Raw genomic sequence first — 17972 nt, 5'->3', positions numbered from 1 at the left:
GTTACATCTAGACAATCATTTCACGTACCTCGTTTGAAAGTAATATTGTGCGGCAAGTAGCCTTGCAGACACCACACTTTTCATTAATTCCTACATGATGATAAGAAATACATCATCAATATTTGCAAATCACCATGTAACTACACAAGCAGAGTTTTGGTTTACTTGCAATGTGGTTTTTTTTGGTCAGTGAGAAAATAAAAATATACTGAAAACTAAGGATACTTTGTTGATACATTTCCATTAGAGGTTAATGCTACCATTGGACCCCCGCAAATCCAGAGAATAGGCTCCTGAGCTCCTCATTTAAATGGAATGGCAATGGTTCTGGATACTTTGTGTTAGAACTTTTAGTTTGCAGCATAAGTTAAAGTTACATTTTCCATTGATACCATTTTGTTCAGTTTTTATTCTACCATTGATTTTTTATTTATGGCGTTTACCACTTTTAATAGGCTGCCATAACAAACCATCAGAACACTGCAATCCCATCACAACAGGCTGGAGAGACCCACAGAGTGACAGTGTGAGTTCTCTTCCTGTTAGCCATTTAGATGTGGTTGTCATTCAATGTGGCATCTAAAAGGTTAAACGTGCAATAGCGTCATCTCTGATCCGGCGGATTCCAGCAATAGCCCCTTTATACATTACAGAAGGATCTTGTTGCTGCCTGGCCACAGCTCATGCACGGCCTTTTAGAAATAAAACACCAGAATAGGACATAATGGTTTGAGTGAAAGTGTTTTAATAAGAAAGTAACATAAGAACAGGAATACATATCTGTAATTAGCTGCGAGAGAGAAGATCAAAAGTAGATCTAAAAAAAAAAAAATTTGTATGCCTCCTTGGTACAGAGTGGGCAGCCCAGGAGTCTATGGGGGTCGTCTTAGGCTATGTGCACAAAGCGTCTTATCGGGAGGACAGATCTGCTAAGTGTTTTTCAAGCAGAAAGCAATTCAGGAATCACAAGAAATTTTCTGGGGGTGGTTACCCCTTTGTTCAATTGCTAAAGTCTTTTTATGCTGTTCTTCATTAGTGGTTTCTGCACCTGTTTGGACAATTCTGTAAGCATTTTCCAATTTTAACCCCCTTGAGACATCACCATATCACTAAATTTCACCAAAACACCTACTTAATTCCTTGTGTAGAGAGCACCTTTGCACAGAATAGGCTATTTGGCTATAAAATCTTGCATTTATGTTCAACAATGTCCATCCTGCCTTTTTATGCATCCAACGTGCCAAGAACATCTGTGTGGATCCAGCTCATCAGCTTCACTTACCAGTCTTGGGTGAGGTACTATTTAGTCTTGTTGTTCATCAACAACGCTTGGAGGTACGTGTATTTTATGTATTGTTACTTTGAGTCTAACAGTGTAGCCATTCTCATAGTCCATTTATGTTGCTTATACAGCAAAAAGGCAGACAGCGTCGTAGTTATTGGGTACACCCCATTAATTACCTTTGGACAGAGAGGGGACATCTAAGACATCTTTACCATGAGATCTGGTAGTAAGAAATCTGGCTGTCACGACACAGCTGTCGGATGACCCGGGACCAGGGGCTCCTTTCCTGGCCCTATCACAAGGGGGCACCCTAGCTCACCCTGCTCCCCAGAATACTTCAGATGGCAAAGATGCCAGGGCCTCCGCCCTTGACTTATCTCCTAATTTAGCCCTCCGTCTGTTCTCTTCCCTCACCCAGGGAAGATGGGGCACTACTGTGCACTGCAGTACACCAACCCGACAAACAAAGCTACACAGACAAGGGTTAACAGAAAACTTCAGACATACAAAATATTCACTCACATATAACAGGGGAATCCACCAGGGTGTGCAGGAATGGGGAAAAAAAACAAAATAGAGAAGGATAAGGAATTACCACATGTACAAACCAAACAACAGTCACTAATAACTCCTCCAACTCTCCTCATACCAACTCCTTTCCCTCCGTTAGCCATGCAGCAATAAAGCTAGCTCTGACAAGGATTAGTAACAATGCCAAGATTATAAAGGGAAAAGGAGTGGGTAACTGAGCAGTGCTGAGCACAGGGATTTCCAACATGGCCGATTAACCCCTGTTCTGCCAGAAGAAATAAACACACTCAATATGACGAAGTGCTTCTTCTCAGTGCCGGAGTAGGAGCAATCAGACACTGTGGTCTTCTGGCTCCTCACTGTCGCAGTAACCCTGTGACACTAGCAACTTTTGAACTCTATGGCATGGTTTCCTGTCCCACTATTTGCCTCTATTGTTTTCCATTTTATACAGTTACCCTGGGAAAAATGATTTTTAACACACGCCGATGTTGGTATTTTTTTTTTCATTACTTTAATTCTCACGGGGGAGAGCTATGCATCACTCTACATGCAATTCGTTTGGGAAAATCTACAACTTCACATATTGTCAACAGTACATGCCATGTGATCTGGTAGTATTTGCAGAAGATTATAATTCCTAGTCGGACCATGGAGGTTTGATTGCCGGTTGCAGTACACTTTGATCCTGTGGCCAATTTCCCCAACTATAGGTGATGTCAACATACATATAACATAACTGTAGAAATAAGCATGGACGCACATACAAAACACATACATTGATCATTTATAACAGTTCTGTTATAAAGCACATACAGTTAAGTTCCATATATATTTGGACAGAGACAACATTTTTCTAATTTTGGTTCTAGACATTACCACAATGAATTTTAAACAAAACAATTCAGATGCAGTGGAAGTTCAGACTTTCAGCTTTCATTTGAGGGTATCCACATTAAAATTGGATGAAGGGTTTAGGAGTTTCAGCTCCTTAACATGTGCCACCCTGTTTTTAAAGGGACCAAAAGTAATTGAACAATTGACTCCAAGGTTATTTCATGGACAGGTGTGGGCAATCCCTTCGTTATGTCATTCTCAATTAAGCAGATAAAAGGCCTGGAGTTGATTTGAGGTGTGGTGCTTGCATTTGGAAGGTTTTGCTGTGAAGGAAACATGCAGTCAAAGGAGCTCTCCATGCAGGTGAAACAAGCCATCCTTAAGCTGCAAAAACAGAAAAAACCCATCCGAGAAATTGCTACAACATTAGGAGTGGCAAAATGTACAGTTTGGTACATCCTGAGAAAGAAAGCACTGGTGAACTCATCAATGCAAAAAGACCTGGGCGCCCACGGAAGACAAAAGTGGTGGATGATCGCAGAATAATCTCCATGGTGAAGAGAAACCCCTTCACAACAGCCAACCAAGTGAACAACACTCTCCAGGAGGTAGGCATATCAATATCCAAATCTACCATAAAGAGAAGACTGCATGAAAGTAAATACAGAGGGTTCACTGCCCGGTGCATGCCACTCATAAGCATCAAGAATAAAAAGGCTAGACTGGACTTTGCTAATAAACATCTAAAAAAGCCAGCAGAGTTCTGGAAGAACATTCTTTGGACAGATGAAACCAAGATCAACCTCTGCCAGAATGATGGAAAGAGAAAAGTATGGCGAAGGCGTGGTACAGCTCATGATCCAAAGCATACCACATCATCTGTAAAACACGGCGGTGGCAGTGTGATGGCTTGGGCATGCATGGCTGCCAGTGGCACTGGGTCACTAGTGTTTATTGATGATGTGACACAGGACAGAAGCAGCCGAATGAATTGAGGTATTCAGAGCCATACTGTGTGCTCAGATCCAGCCAAATGCAGCCAAACTTATTGGTCGTCGTTTCATACTACAGATGGACAATGACCCAAAACATAAAGCCAAAGCAACCCAGGAGTTTATTAAAGCAAAGAAGTGGAATATTCTTGAATGGCCAAGTCAGTCACCTGATCTCAACCCAATTGAGCATGCAGTTCACTTGTTAAAGACTAAACTTCAGACAGAAAGGCCCACAAACAAATAGCAACTGAAAACCACCGCAGTGAAGGCCTGGCAGAGCATCAAAAAGGAGGAAACACAGCGTCTGGTGATGTCCATGAGTTCAAGACTTCAGGCAGTCATTGCCAACAAAGGGTTTTCAACCAAGTACTAGAAATGAACATTTTATTTACAATATTTAATCTGTCCAATTACTTTTGGTCCCTTTAAAAACAGGGTGGCACATGTTAAGGAGCTGAAACTCCTATACCCTTCATCCAATTTTAATGTGGATACCCTCAAATGAAAGCTGAAAGTCTGAACTTCAAATGCATCTGAATTGTTTTGTTTGTTTTAATGTTTTATTTATTGAAATCTGCAAGTTACATCCGAAAGAAAGCAATCAACAAAGTAGCTTACAAAATTATTATATAACCTACAAATTCCACTTTTCGGGAGTTAAACAGATGGTTTGAAATATCAATTCATGGCAAAAACTATTGATATATAGAAGTTTAAGGACAACAACATCCTAAAAGGAACTTCCAGTAGCAAGATTATCTGGGTTCAAATCTGGGTTCTTCCCATCCACACGCCCCTGCTACATCACATATGCCATGATTTCAAACAAAGATGAAGAAGAACAAAAAAGAAGAAAAGAGAAAAAAAATCAGTATAGGGAGTAAAGGGACAGGAGGTCAAGTAATTAGAGGGAGAAGTTGGGAGATAGGGGTGGAATATAGGGGAAGTAAGGGGGGGGGGGGAGAGGGGAACACTAGGCAACAAGGGTTTCGTCCACTCTGATAAAGCCGAGCAAGGAGGCCACTATAGCCTTATCAACTTCTACTAATGGATCTGAATCGGGTCCATGGGTGCCATACTCTTTCAAAAGCTGAAAGTGAGCCATTCACCAAGGCAGCCAGTTTGGCTACTTGATATAGCATATCTACCTTCTCTTGCAATTGGGATATAGATGGAGTGGTAGTTGTCTTCCAGTTCATAGGTATCAAAAGTTTCGCTGCTGAAAGAATGTGTTGAGTCAACAGAGCAGTATTCTTATGTCCAGTCGGTGACAGAAAATTTAAGAGCACTATCTCCGGTGTCAATGTAAGCTTTTTGCCCACAATTTCCCCGATATAATCCCCTACTAGTCGCCAGAACTGCAGCAGGGGTGGACAGGACCACCACATATGTAAGTATGTTCCCTCCGAGTCACAGCATCTCCAGCATCTAGTAGAAGACCCCGTCTGCCAATAAGTGTTCTGCTGTGGTGTAATATACCATCTGGCGACTATTTTAAAGGAATTCTCTTGTGCTCTAACGCATTGTGATGGGCCATGAGAAGAATTATAAATGTGTGATATTTGATTTGGGGTAAACTTGTATCCCAAATCCTTTTCCCAATGTGTTATATAGGCTCTTTTGAGGCAACAGTCAGTTATATTTAAAACCTGGTAAATAGACGACATTATCTTTTTGGGTTTATCCTTTGTTGCACAGAGAGTCTCAAATGCAGTCAGTGGGCGGGTAACGTCTGCTCCTAAAAGATACTGTGCCAAGGAGTCTCTTATAGAGCCGAATTGTATAAAGGACAAGTTGGAAAGCCCTGGTTGCTTCTTCAGTTCCTGAAAGGAGGGGAGTGCCCCGTCCGTTAAGAGTTCATCAACCGCTACATTTGCCAGGGAACCGGGTTTGATTAGATCATTGTCTCGGGAATAAGAGGCATGTGGCATTATATCTGCCAACTTGAGTAAGGGGGACAAAGGGGGAACTAGAGTTTTCACCAATCCCTTCCATAATTTTAAGGTAGCTTTGGTGTGTATATTAGGTAAATTTTTGTTTATGTTTTTACAAGGATATGCCAAAAGGATGGATCTCAGGGGATAAGGTGCTAGGGCTCCTCCACCTCAATCCACTGCTTATTGTTAGGAGACCGCAACAGGTCTACCACTCTGGTAAGCATTGTCGCTTGGTAGTACCTTACTATGTCTGGTGCACCCATCCCACCCCTCGATTTGTTTAATGTTAATGTCCTGTATGCTAATCGGGGCTTTTGCTTTTTCCAAACATATCTGCGGAATAATGTATTAATTTTAAGAAGATACGATTTGGGGATGGTTATAGGGAGCATTTGGAAGATATATATGAACTTGGGTAAGATTAGGCTCTTCAGTAAATTTTTCCTTCCCATCCACGACACATACGAGTCCCTCCATGATTTCATGATGGTTTCTACTGAGGCAATTAGGGGGGGGATATTATGTTGAAAAAGGTCTCTATCCGATCTTCCTATCTTTACACCTAAATATTTGATATATTGTTTTGGCCAGGTGAATGGGTATGTACTTTTTAGTTTAGCTAAGGTATTCGGGGATATATGTATGTCTAGCGCTTCCGACTTAGACATATTTACTTTAAAATTGGAAATTTTGCTATATTGATCTATGAGATCCATCAATGTTGGAAGTCCCAGCAAAGGATTAGTCATCAAGACTAAGAGATCGTCCGCAAATGCCGCTATTTTATAGTGTGTCTTATTGATACGAATACCCTCTATTCCCTCATGTATTTGTATGGCCTTTAAGAGAGGTTCCATTGCTAGCACAAATAACAACGGGGATAGGGGACAGCCCTGTCTTGTTCTGTTCTTTATAGTAAATGCATCTGTTGTAAAATCGTTAATCCTAATATGTGCCTTGGGCTTATCGTACATTGCCATTATGGCTGCTATAAACGCTTCGGGTATCTCAAACTTGATCAGCACTTCCCGTAGGTATACCCAGTCCACCCTGTCAAAGGCCTTCTCTGCATCTGTTCCAAGAAGCATCAATGGGAGTTTACGATTTTTTGCGTATTGAAAAAGGTGTAATACTTTGTGGACATTATCCCTTCCCTCCCTTCCACCCACAAACCCGGTCTGATTTAAGGAAATCAAATTTGGCAATGACTCGGCCATTCTTTTTGCCATCAGCCCTGCTAGGATTTTTAGGTCCACATTAAGGAGAGAGATTGGCCTATAGCTACTACATTGTTCAGGATCCTTCCCCTCTTTGTGTATTAGGGATATTCTGGCTGTAAGCATTTGGTTTGGCAATGGGTGGCCTTGTAAAACTGCGTTGCAAACGTTCAATAAATGTGGGAGTAGGAGGCCAGAGAAGGATTTATAGTAAAGTGCTGAGAATCCATCTGGACCGGGCGCTTTCCCCTTCGGGCACTTTGACAGGGCGGACTGCAACTCCCCTAGTGAAAAAGGTCTAGTGAGATATTGTTTTTGGGAATCAGACAAGACAGGCAGATCTAAAGTGCTTAGGAAGGACCTAGTGTCCATGCTTCTTTTAAGTGCGGAATCGGCGTTATCTTCCGGACGGAGATTATATAATTTCTTATAGTAGTCAAGGAATGCCCGCTCCATGTGCTCAGGAGTTTGCGAGCTTAACCCTTGTTCATTCTTGATTGAGTTAATCAGCGTACGTGACTGCCGCTTCCTTAGTTGTGATAACATTAATTTAGATGCTTTGTCTCCATGGACGTACATTCTGTTTTTCCATGTTGCATAGAGCTTAGCAGATCTCGAGTTTAATATGTCTTTAAGTTGCTGTCTTTTTTGTTGCAGCTTCTCTAAGCTATGTTGATCTATTTTATGTTTATGTGTAAGCTCCAGCTGTGATATACTAACATAAAGATCCTGGATTTCTTTTTGTTGCAGTTTATTTAGAAAGGAAGTGATAGATATCAACTCCCCTCTGACAACTGACTTATGTGCTTCCCATAGTATCTGTGAGGAGATTTCTGGTGAAGCATTTTGCTCAAAATATTGGGAAAGCACTTTGTTTATACGTGTCTGTACCTCGGTCCTTCCAAGTACTGACTCATTGAGCCGCCATACTCTATGTCGGGGAAAGGCTTTAGATAATGAGAATTTTAACAAAACCGAAGAGTGATCGGAATAAATATTCGGGATTATTTTCGCCTGTTGTATATTGGCAAGCATTTTACTGGATATAAAAATATAGTCTAAACGGTGGTAAGAGTTATGAGGGTGGGAGTAGAAGGTGTAGTCTCGGTCAGAGGGGTTTAGATATCTCCATGTGTCAATCAATTGTAGAGATCCCAATTGTGACTTTATTCTGTAAAGATCTTTAGGTGAGAGCGAACTTTTCTGTTTGGTCGTGTCTAGCAAAGGCTCTAATGCAACATTCAAGTCCCCACCCACTATCAATGCACCCTCTCTAAAGCCATCAATTTTTTTCAGTGTTGAGAGTACCCATCTCAATAGTTTTTTATTTGGTGCGTATAAACTGCACAATGTTACAAGGGCACCGTTTAGTAGACCTTTGACAAAGATGTAACGACCCTGAGGGTCCGCCATAGTTTCTCTTAGCTGGAAGGGCACTCCCCTTGCCACTGCTATTGACACTCCTCTGGAACCGGACTGGGTGGTTGTCGCATGAAACCATTTATCATATATCGAGCTTTCAAAGGAGGGCAATTTATCCGGTTTGAAGTGCGTTTCCTGAATAAGCAATACTGCTGCCTGCTGTTTTTTGAATAGTTGTAATGTGTGGCGTCTAGTGTTTGGAGAATTCAGCCCATGTGCGTTAAAAGAGATGAATGTGTGTACCCTATCCGAATCCATCATGTTTCTGTACACAGCAGCATCCTTGCAGCTCACGACGGAGACGAATCCCTGTGCCTATGGGAGTGGGGAGGGGGTCTAGGACAAGTAGACCAGACGAAAGAAAGAAAAGGGTAGAGAAAACAAAAAGGTGAAGAGGGGGAGAACACAATATTAACATTATCCATGTTATTATGTTGCACAATATCATTGACCAATATGCCAACGTACCATAGTTACCTACTGACATTGTTTCATAGAGTGCCAGCTTGAGGAAAATTCCAATCAGCCTTATAAACTAAATATGAAATATGAAATGCTCCATTCTAGGAGAATGCCCAGTTTGGGCTGTAACTAGATCTAGGTTGAAACCTTACAACGAATTATTGGATAGATGTGGCAGCAGTGCTTACCCATATTTGGAAAAGCACGCCAACCCCATCAGATTTGCTTCAACCATACTCAATACCCCAACTGGGGTAGACACCAAGAAAACTTAACTGCAAAATCTGGGTCTAACCCAAAGTTCAAGTATTGTCTCTGGAGTCCTTAGGAAGCGAGGTCTTTGTCAGCTTCCTTTTCAGCCTTTGTGATTTTGGCGTCAGGGCTATCTGCCACGCCGGGTCATCTGGTAGCGGGTGCAATAGGGTCGCCGAATGGAAGGACTCCAGGTCCGGGTAGGCCTCCAGCTCAATCCCCAAGGATTCACATGCCTCTTTGATGTCTTGTGATGTTCTTGCTGAGATACCTTTGTCTCCATTTGTGATATGTACTCCAAACGGGAACAACCATCTAAAACGGATGCCTTTTTTTATCAATGCTTCAGTGAACGGTTTCAAGATCCTCCGCTTCCTGAGAGTGCTAGCCGATAAATCCTGGAAAAGTTTAATTTGTGAGCCTTCATACGAGATCTCCTGCGCCTCCCGCGCTCTGCGAAGAACTAAGTCTTTTGCTCGATAATCGAGGAAGCGACAGATCACATCTCGTGGAGTTTCCCCTTGAGAAGGCCTCGGACGCAATGCTCTGTGTACTCTCACCAGTTCGATTTCCTGTGGATCTGATTCATTAAGTAGATCTTTGAATATCTCTTGTGTTGCTTTCCATAACGCCTCTAAGGCCACCGTTTCAGAAAGGCCTTTAACTCTTATGTTGTTACGACGTTCTCTGTTTTCATGATCTTCTAGCACCGTGTGAATTGTATGTAGTTGGAGTTCATGGACTTTTAAAGAGTCTAGTACAGCGTTCGAACTTTGTGTCATGGCAACTTGCGAATTTTCCAATGTCTCAAGTCTGTGGCCTTGAAGTTTTAGGTCGTGTTTTATCTCTGCAAGTTCTTGTCCTATTGGCTCAAGAGCTTTAGACAATACACGTTTGATGAACGAACGAGTGACTAAGGCCTCTCTCGCTGTGCTGCCCGTGTCAGAGTCACTCTCCGGCTCAGAATCTGAATCTTCTAATGAGGTCAAATCACGAAGCTTGGGTGGTTTAGGAGAATCTGACGGAACCTTTTGTTTTTTAAGAAAGTCATCCATGTCCGTTTGCGTAGTGGACTTTGTAGGTTTGGGCATGCTCTTTTGCGTTTTTACGCTGGATCTCCCCATTTTTGCAGTTATCTAAAGCAGAGAAGAATAGAGCAGTTTGAAGATTAGAATTCCTCTCGCTGGCTATGAATTTAGCTAATGTTCCATTTTATGCCCAGTCTTATAAGTGATAAACAATGGAAAGAGATGTCGTTCTGGCTCTGGTCACTAGATGGCAGTCTATAACCACTTTCTGCTGGTTTTCCAGAAAATCCTCTCTTATATCCGTTCAGCTAGGTATAACATGGGTTAATTAGAAAGCAGATAAGGGGGGGAGGAAAGACGTAGGGACAGCACTGGTGGGGGGGGGGAGCGCTTAATACAGATCTAAGGCTCCTTATATTACTCCCTTCTCTCCTCGCACCCCTCGGGTCAGACAGTCTCAGGCCCCCACTTGATTAATTGATTATCTCCTTTCTTGCTACGGAGTTAGGGAGAATGACCATGCTCTCCTGATCCTCTGTCCCCTGAATCAGACCCCCCCGCTCAAGACACTCCGTCACCTTGCTTCTGTTATTTCAGCGTTACCTCAGCTCCCGGAGACGCTTGAATCCCTCAGATCTCTCTCACTGATTGCAGAGAGGGGAGGAGGCTGAAGCGTGCCGCTGCACGTCTATTCTAGGTCCCGGGCCGCGTGTCTTCTGCAAGCCCGACGGGACTATTTTCAATGCTGCGGCGTGATACACACTCTCTGTAGCCGTCCCCCAGCTATGAGAACAGTAGCTATTTTGTGTGTCCTGGTCTGGGGATTTCGCAATGGTACCTTATCTGCAGGGGAGGGTTAGCTCCGGGGTCTCTCTTATCTGACAGCCTTAGGTCAGGGGTGAAGTCTTCTGCCCGAGGCGATGGTGCTGTTAGCAGTATATCCTTCCGCCACTCCGGCATTCTCCCGCCTGCAGGGCCTCAGTTAGATGAATCCCTTCTTTATCCCGAATGTGACTCGCCACCCAGGGTCTATGCGATCCAGTGGGGTCTTGGTTTGGGTTGTAATGCGGGGATGGTATAAAAAGAAGGCTCTGGTGATATTAGAGCCTCTTTTGGTGCATTTGTCCGGGAGCTCAGGTTTCCTGCTTCTTGCTCCACCAACGTTCAGGCTCCGCCCTGCATCTGAATTGTTTTGTTTAAAATTCATTGTGGTAATGTCTAGAACCAAAATTAGAAAAATGTTGTCTCTGTCCAAATATATATGGACCTAAAGGTATGCAACAGATACCGCAATCAGGATCACATTTCTTTAAGTAAAAAAATATTTTTCTATTGTCCTGATGGAGGTTATCGATGCAACAGACAAATCTGTTCGAAGTTGGTGACAGTATTGAGGAATCTAGGGAACTGGTTACTTCAAAATTACAAAATTCAAATTACTTCAAAATTTGGCCACAATGTACAATGGGTATGGAAAGTATTCAGACCCCTTTACATTTTTCACTCTTTGCTTCATTGCAGCCATTTGGTAAATTAAAAAAATAGAATTAGATTTACCAGTAATTCGGTTTCTCGGAACCTTCCACGACAGCATATGGAGGTTGTCTCCACTCCCTAATGGGGTACAGGAAGCACAAAGAGGTTAAAAGCCCCTCCCATCTCCTACTCGCAAATGACTTCTAACAAACACCATAGCATCGGTTACCTTTAGGCTCCCAGGAATTATCCAAGGGACATAGGGAGGGAATTACTGCTGTCGTGGAAGGTTCCTAGAAACCGAATTACAGGTAAGTCTAATTCTATTTTCTCTAGTCACCTTCCACGACAGCATATGGAGGAATACCAACCAATTCTGCACTGGGGGGGGACAAAGCCTGGAGTACTTTCCGGCCAAAGACTAGATCCCTATTGGACAATAAGTCCAATCTGTAGTGTTTGGTGAAGGCATGAAGTGAAGACCACGTTGCAGCCCTGCAGATCTGCTCAGTGGATGCACTTGCTTTTTCTGCCCAGGAGACTTGAGGTAGATCTCGTAGACTGGGCCTTGACCCCGGCCGAGGGTGTCATGTCCTGAGCCAGATATGTTTCCGATATGGCCCTCTTGATCCAATTTGAGATGGTACTTTTTGTCACCTTCTTTCCTTTATTTTGGCCTGATGGATGAACAAATAAGTTTTGGTCAATTTTGGAGCTGGTTTGTTCCAGGTAGTGTAAGATAGTACGCCGAACATCGAGTGTATGGAATTCCTCCTCCTTTGGATTTGATGGATTCTGGCAGAAGGAAGGGAGGACAATTTGCAGAGATCGGTGAAACTCAGACACCACTTTAGGAAGAGAGGACGGATCAAGACAGAGGACTATAGAGTCGTCTCTAACTATTAAGTAAAGCTCTCTTTTATTGACAAAGCTTGTTATTCCCCTACGCTCCTTGCTGTGGTAATAGCGACAAAGAAGGCTGCTTTGTATGAGAGAAGTTGAGGAGTACGGGAAGCCAGGGGTTCGAATGGTGGGCGTGTTAGCCCTCTGAGTACTATATTTAGGTCCCAGGAGAGGACAACAGTCTGTTTTCTGGGATGCGACCTCAGAGCTGATATCATAAATCTCTTAATCCAACGGTGGTTGGCTAGGTCCTGATCGAATACTGAGCTCAGGGCGGAGACCTGAACTTTCAGAGTACTGGTTTAAGCCCTAGTTCCAGTCCTTTTTTGTAGAAAGTCCAATATTTGAGAAAAGTTCGGGTGGAATGGATCAGGTAGATTAGAGAGGCAGAAGGATGAAAACTTTTTCCACACCTTATTATGGATAGCATTAGTAACTGGTTTCCTGGATCTCTGCAAACTAGCAATTACTGTGTCTGAAAGTCCTTTAGCCCTTGGCACCTGGGCCTCAGTAACCAGGCAGCTAGACTCAACTCCTGAGGGTTTGGATGATGAAGGGGCCCTTGTGAAAGGAGGTCGGTTTCTTTCGGTAAATGGACTGGTCTGTCTACCTGTAACTCGATAACGAAGTTGAACCAGCTTCTCCTCGGCCAGACCGGAGCTACTACGATGGTTGGAACTTGATCCTCCCGGATTTTCTGAAGAACTTTTGCTAGTATTGGGATCGGCAGGAATGCGTAAGCCAACCGAAAGCCCCATTTCTGAGAGAAAGTATCTACTCCCCTGGAGTTGTCCTTGGGATTCAGGTAAAAAAAAGGCTTTGACCTGCGTGTTTTGACTTGAACCAAACAAATCGATTTCCGGTAGGCCCCATCTGTCTACCAGCATTTTGAAGACTTCTGTTCAGGCTCCATTCTCCTGGCTGTATATCCTGATGACTCAGGAAATACACCTGAAGGTTTTAAGAGCCTTTCAGATGGACCGCTGTCAAGGAGAGGTATTTTTCGGCCCAACAGAATATTCGATTTGAAATGCTCTTTAGGTTGTTGAATCTTGTGCTCCCCTGATGTTTGAGGTGAGCAACTGTAGTCCTGTTGTCCGAATAGACTCTGACGTGACATCCGGAGATTAGACTGCCCGTTGCCAGAAGAGCTTCCTCCACCACCTTCAGATCTCTGAAGTTGGACGACCTGGCGCTTATCGCCCGATCCCAGCGTCCCTGGAAAGGAGTATGGGATACTGTGACCCCCCTAGCCCCGCTTTCTGGCATCGGATGTGATCGTAACCAGAGGTGATTGTGACCAGCTTACGCCTGAGAAGATTCCTGGGATTCAACCACCACGCCAGGGAGGCCCTTACGCGTCCTTGAGTGTGCACTCTCCTGTTCAGAGAGCGGAGATTCCCGTTCCAATTCTCGAGGATGTGGGTTTGAAGAACCCTGGAGTGGGCCTGCGCCCATGACACTGACTGAATACAGGACGTCATGAAGCCTAGGATCGACATGCCTTCCCAAATGGTAGGGGACCTCTGGTCTCTGAAGCTTGAGACTTTTGTCATCATGGCCAGACGATGATCTTCTGGAAGAAAAGACATTTGTTTGGCAGAATCTAGAAGGACCCCCAGAAACCTTCTAGTTTGAGAGGGCTGTAGCTGAGATTTCTTTAGATTGGGAAGCCATCGCAGAGATTTCAGAATATCGAGAGATCTTGATACATGACTCCTGAGAATTAGAGCGGAGGAACCCACGATTAGCAGGTCGTGCAGATGAGGTATGATGCAGATGCCCTGTCTCCGGATATATGACACCACCTCTCCCATTATCTTGGAGAAGACTCTTGGTGCTGAAGAGATGCCGAAGGGGAGCATGTTGAACTGGTAGTGCTCGACCTGCTGGTTCCACTGTACCGCGAACCTTAGATACTTCCTGTGCCGAGGATGAATGAGCACATGGAAGTAAGCATCCTTCAGGTCGATGGTTGCCATGAAGAAGTGCGTGCCTATTGGGGAATGGCAGATTTCACTGACTCCATCTTGAATCTGCGGTACAAAATGCGCTGATTGAGCCTTTTTAGATTTAATATGCAAATTGCCTCTTCAGAAGGAAGAGAACTTGAACTCTATAGCGCCACCTGTTGGTAGTAGCAATCCTACAAGTCACAATCAACCCTTTAACGAGTCTTGTAATATGACTTAGGATAAAAGCCAAATCAGAATCTCAATTTGCAGACACTGTGTTTTGGGCTATTGGCCCTCGTCAGTGCAAAGTATGAGAACTGATTTGGCTAGGTGAGAGGCTCTCAGTTTTCTGTATACTTAGAGGAGAAAAGATATTTTCTCGCCTCTGAATTTTTCGGGGATGTAGATCCTTCCAATCTCCCCGAAGATGAAGTGTAAGAGTGCTCAGGCTCAGAGTCGGAGTCCTCTAATTGGAATTTCCTCTTTATCGAAGGAGATGCTCCCGGAGAGGGAGGTGGAGGCGGAGTAGGGGTAAAGGCGGCTAAGGAGGATTGCACCTCCTGTTTAACAAGGGTGCATATTTCCTCAAGGAGAAAGGGCTGTTCTGCTCTGACCACCTTTTCTGTACACACTTGACTGAGCTTCATCTTCCATAGCAAAGGAAGCTTGATATTGCAAATGGCACATATGTGAATCTTTTTGGTAGGGGCTTTATGGGCAGACTTGTCTCCCTGAAAGAGAGGGAGAGTAGTGTAAGCAGGGGGACCTACTATCAATGCCCAGGACCCTAACCCAGAACCCACCCCCATACACAGACTTACTGGAGCTGGGGCAGGGCTTGGCTCTGCAGGCGCAGGGCATCCATACTGAGGGATCAGTCTTACCTGGAGGTGTCTTCAGGTGGGTTTATATAGCCATAGAACCCGCCCTCAGCGCGAATGAAACAATTTCCCTCTTCCTCCCTGGATCCATGAGCAGGCATCTGGTATTTCCACGAGCCCAGCACGCCGTTTGGTCGAGCCGGAGGCCCAGGGGCTGAAATCGGAAGTGTATGCATTCCAGGGTGGAACGCAAGACCCGGAAGTGACACGCACGCCCAATGTCTTCACTTCCGGGACGCCGAACAACATCAAGAAAAGGAGGAAGACCGGAGGGCTCAGGGAGGCCTCCGGTTGTGATCACTGGCCCGCTTTACCCCCATGTGGGGATGCAGGAGGGCCAGGAAGGTCCCGAGGCCACCATACACGGGGCAACGGGAGCAGTACGGAGGAGGGCCGAACCCAAGACCACCACTACCCGGCTAACAGGCTTTGCAAGCGCAGGAGGTAAGCTGCGGTCACCGGCCACCACAGCAAACGAAGTAATCTCTCCCTGCCCCATGGGGGACAGGAAAGACACTGGCGAGTAGGAGGTGGGAGGGGTTTTTAACCTCATTGTGCTTTCTGTCCCCCATTAGGGAGTGGAGACAATCTCCATATGCTGTCGTGGAAGGTGACTAGAGAAAAGCTCATTTTTTTCCTCATTAATATACACTCTGCACCTCATCTTGACTGAAAAAAAAAGCAGAAATGTAGAAATTTTTGCAAATTTATTAAAAAAAAACTGAAATATCACATGGCTAAAAGTATTCAGACTCTTTGCTCAGACACTCATATTTAAGTCACATGCTGTCCATTTCATTGTGATCCTCCTTGAGATGGTTCTACGCCTTCGGCCGGGGTCACACTTGCAAGAAACTTGCACGAGTCTCGCATCTCAATACCAAGCACTGCCGCCGGCACTCGGGACCGGAGCGCTCAGCTGCATAGAAATACATACAGCCGCACACTCCGGTCCCGAGTGCCAGCGGCAGTGCCGGGTGTTGAGATGCAAGACTCGTGTGAGCTTCTTGCAAGTGTGACCCCAGCCTTCATTGGAGTCCAGCTGTGTTTAATTACACTGATAAGACTTGATTTGTAAAGGCACAAACCTGTCTATATAAGACCTCACAGCTCACAGTGCGTGTCAGAGCAAATGAGAATCATGAGGTCAAAAGGAACTAGCCAAGGAGCTCAGAGACAGAATTGTGGCATGGCACAAATCTGGCCAAGGTTACAAAGCAATTTCTGCAGTACTCAAGGTTCCTAAGAGCACAGTGGTCTTTATAATCCTTAAATGGAAGAAGTTTGGGACCATCAGAGGTCTTCCTAGATCTGGCCGTCCAGCCAAACTGAGAAATCGTGGGAGAAGAGCCTTGGTGAGAAAGGTAAAGAACCCCAAGATCACTGTGGCTGAGCTCCACAGGAGCAGTAGGGAGATGGGAGAAAGTTCGAAGTAGTCAACTATCACTGCAGCCCTCCACCAGTCGGGCCTTTATGACAGAGTGACCCAAAGGAAGCCTCTCCTCAGTGCAAGACATATGAAAGCCCACATAGAGTTTGCTAAAAAAAAAAAAAACACATGAAGGACTCCCAGACTATGAGAAATAAGATTCTCTGGTCTGATGAGACAAAGATAGAACTTTTTGGTGATAATTCTGTCAGGAACACCGCACTGCACTTGCTCACTGAGCCAGGGCGCGTGTCCTGAGTACAAAGACTGTGAACAAAGATACCTGCGGAGCGAGCAGCAGTGGTGACAATGCATGCTCCAGGACCTGAATCACGTGACTGCTGGGGGCGTGGCCTAAGTTCCACAGAGCTAGGAGCTGCAGGGAAACTCCTAGAAGGGTAACTACAGGACAATGTTACCTAGGAGCATAGACAGAGACAGACACCAGATCAAGCCGGGTCAAAGCACGAGATAGCAGGACAGTACCAAAGGGCTTAGACAGAAAGAATAGTCAGGACGTAGCAATAGATCAGAAAACCAGAAAAGTTATTAGACGGTACAATAGGGGTCAACTGTAACGGAGTAACGATAGCCAAGCCAGGAGGTCAGAACCAGAAAAGACAATGGTACCAAAAACGAGAGACGGAGTACAGAGTGAAGGAACAAGCCGGGTCATACACGGGAAGCAAACAAACAATGCAGAGTACACACACACCAGGGGTCAGACACACCAGAATAGCAGTATAACTGACAGAGAATGCCAGTATGGAGTGAGCATAAATACCCCTCCCAGATCCAAAGAGAGGCCGGCAATGTTAACCCTGTCAGAACAGGACATAGAATCATAGAATCATAGAATCATAGAATCGTAGAGTTGGAAGGGACCTCCTGGGCCATCTGGTCCAACCCCCTGCTCAAAGCAGGATTCGCTAAATCATCCCAGTCAGATGTCTGTCCAGCCTCTGTTTGAAGACTTCCATTGAAGGAGAACTCACCACTTCTCGTGGCAGCCTGTTCCACTCATTGATCACTCTAACTGTCAAAAAGTTTTTTCTAATATCTAATCTGTGTCTCCTCCCATTCAGTTTCATCCCATTGCTTCTAGTCTTTCCTTGTGCAAATGAGAATAAAGTTGATCCTTCTACAATGTGACAGCCCTTTAGATATTTGTAGACAGCAATTAAGTCTCCTCTCAGTCTTCTCTTTTGCAAACTAAACATTCCCAAAACCTGCAACCTTTCCTCATAAGACAGGGTTTGCAGACCGGTCACCATTCTGGTCGCTCTTTTCTGAACTTGCTCCAGTTTGTTGATGTCTTTTTTAAAATGTGGTGCCCAAAACTGGACACAATATTCCAGATGA

General features: G+C 44.5%; 1 protein-coding gene across 9 annotated transcripts in view; it reads right to left on the bottom strand.

Moving 5' to 3' along the window:
* The window catches only part of RNF212 (ring finger protein 212), a 146593-nt gene that overhangs the window by 80544 nt on the left and 48077 nt on the right, over positions 1 to 17972 (bottom strand). For 7 of the 9 annotated variants that reach the window (XM_073568796.1, XM_073568797.1, XM_073568798.1 and 4 more), the window contains one exon: positions 29 to 90. The exons of the other annotated variants lie outside the window; for them this stretch is intronic. In XM_073568796.1, the coding sequence (XP_073424897.1) occupies positions 29 to 90 (62 nt within the window). The remainder of the gene's footprint in view (positions 1 to 28; positions 91 to 17972) is intronic. 9 annotated transcript variants of the gene reach the window in all.

The sequence above is a fragment of the Dendrobates tinctorius genome, unplaced genomic scaffold (assembly GCF_039654945.1).
Source record: "Dendrobates tinctorius isolate UK_male_01 unplaced genomic scaffold, ASM3965494v1 ptg000022l, whole genome shotgun sequence".
Taxonomy (NCBI): domain Eukaryota; kingdom Metazoa; phylum Chordata; class Amphibia; order Anura; family Dendrobatidae; genus Dendrobates; species Dendrobates tinctorius.
Note: the sequence above shows the minus strand (reverse complement) of the source record. Positions and strands in the feature narration are given on the sequence as shown.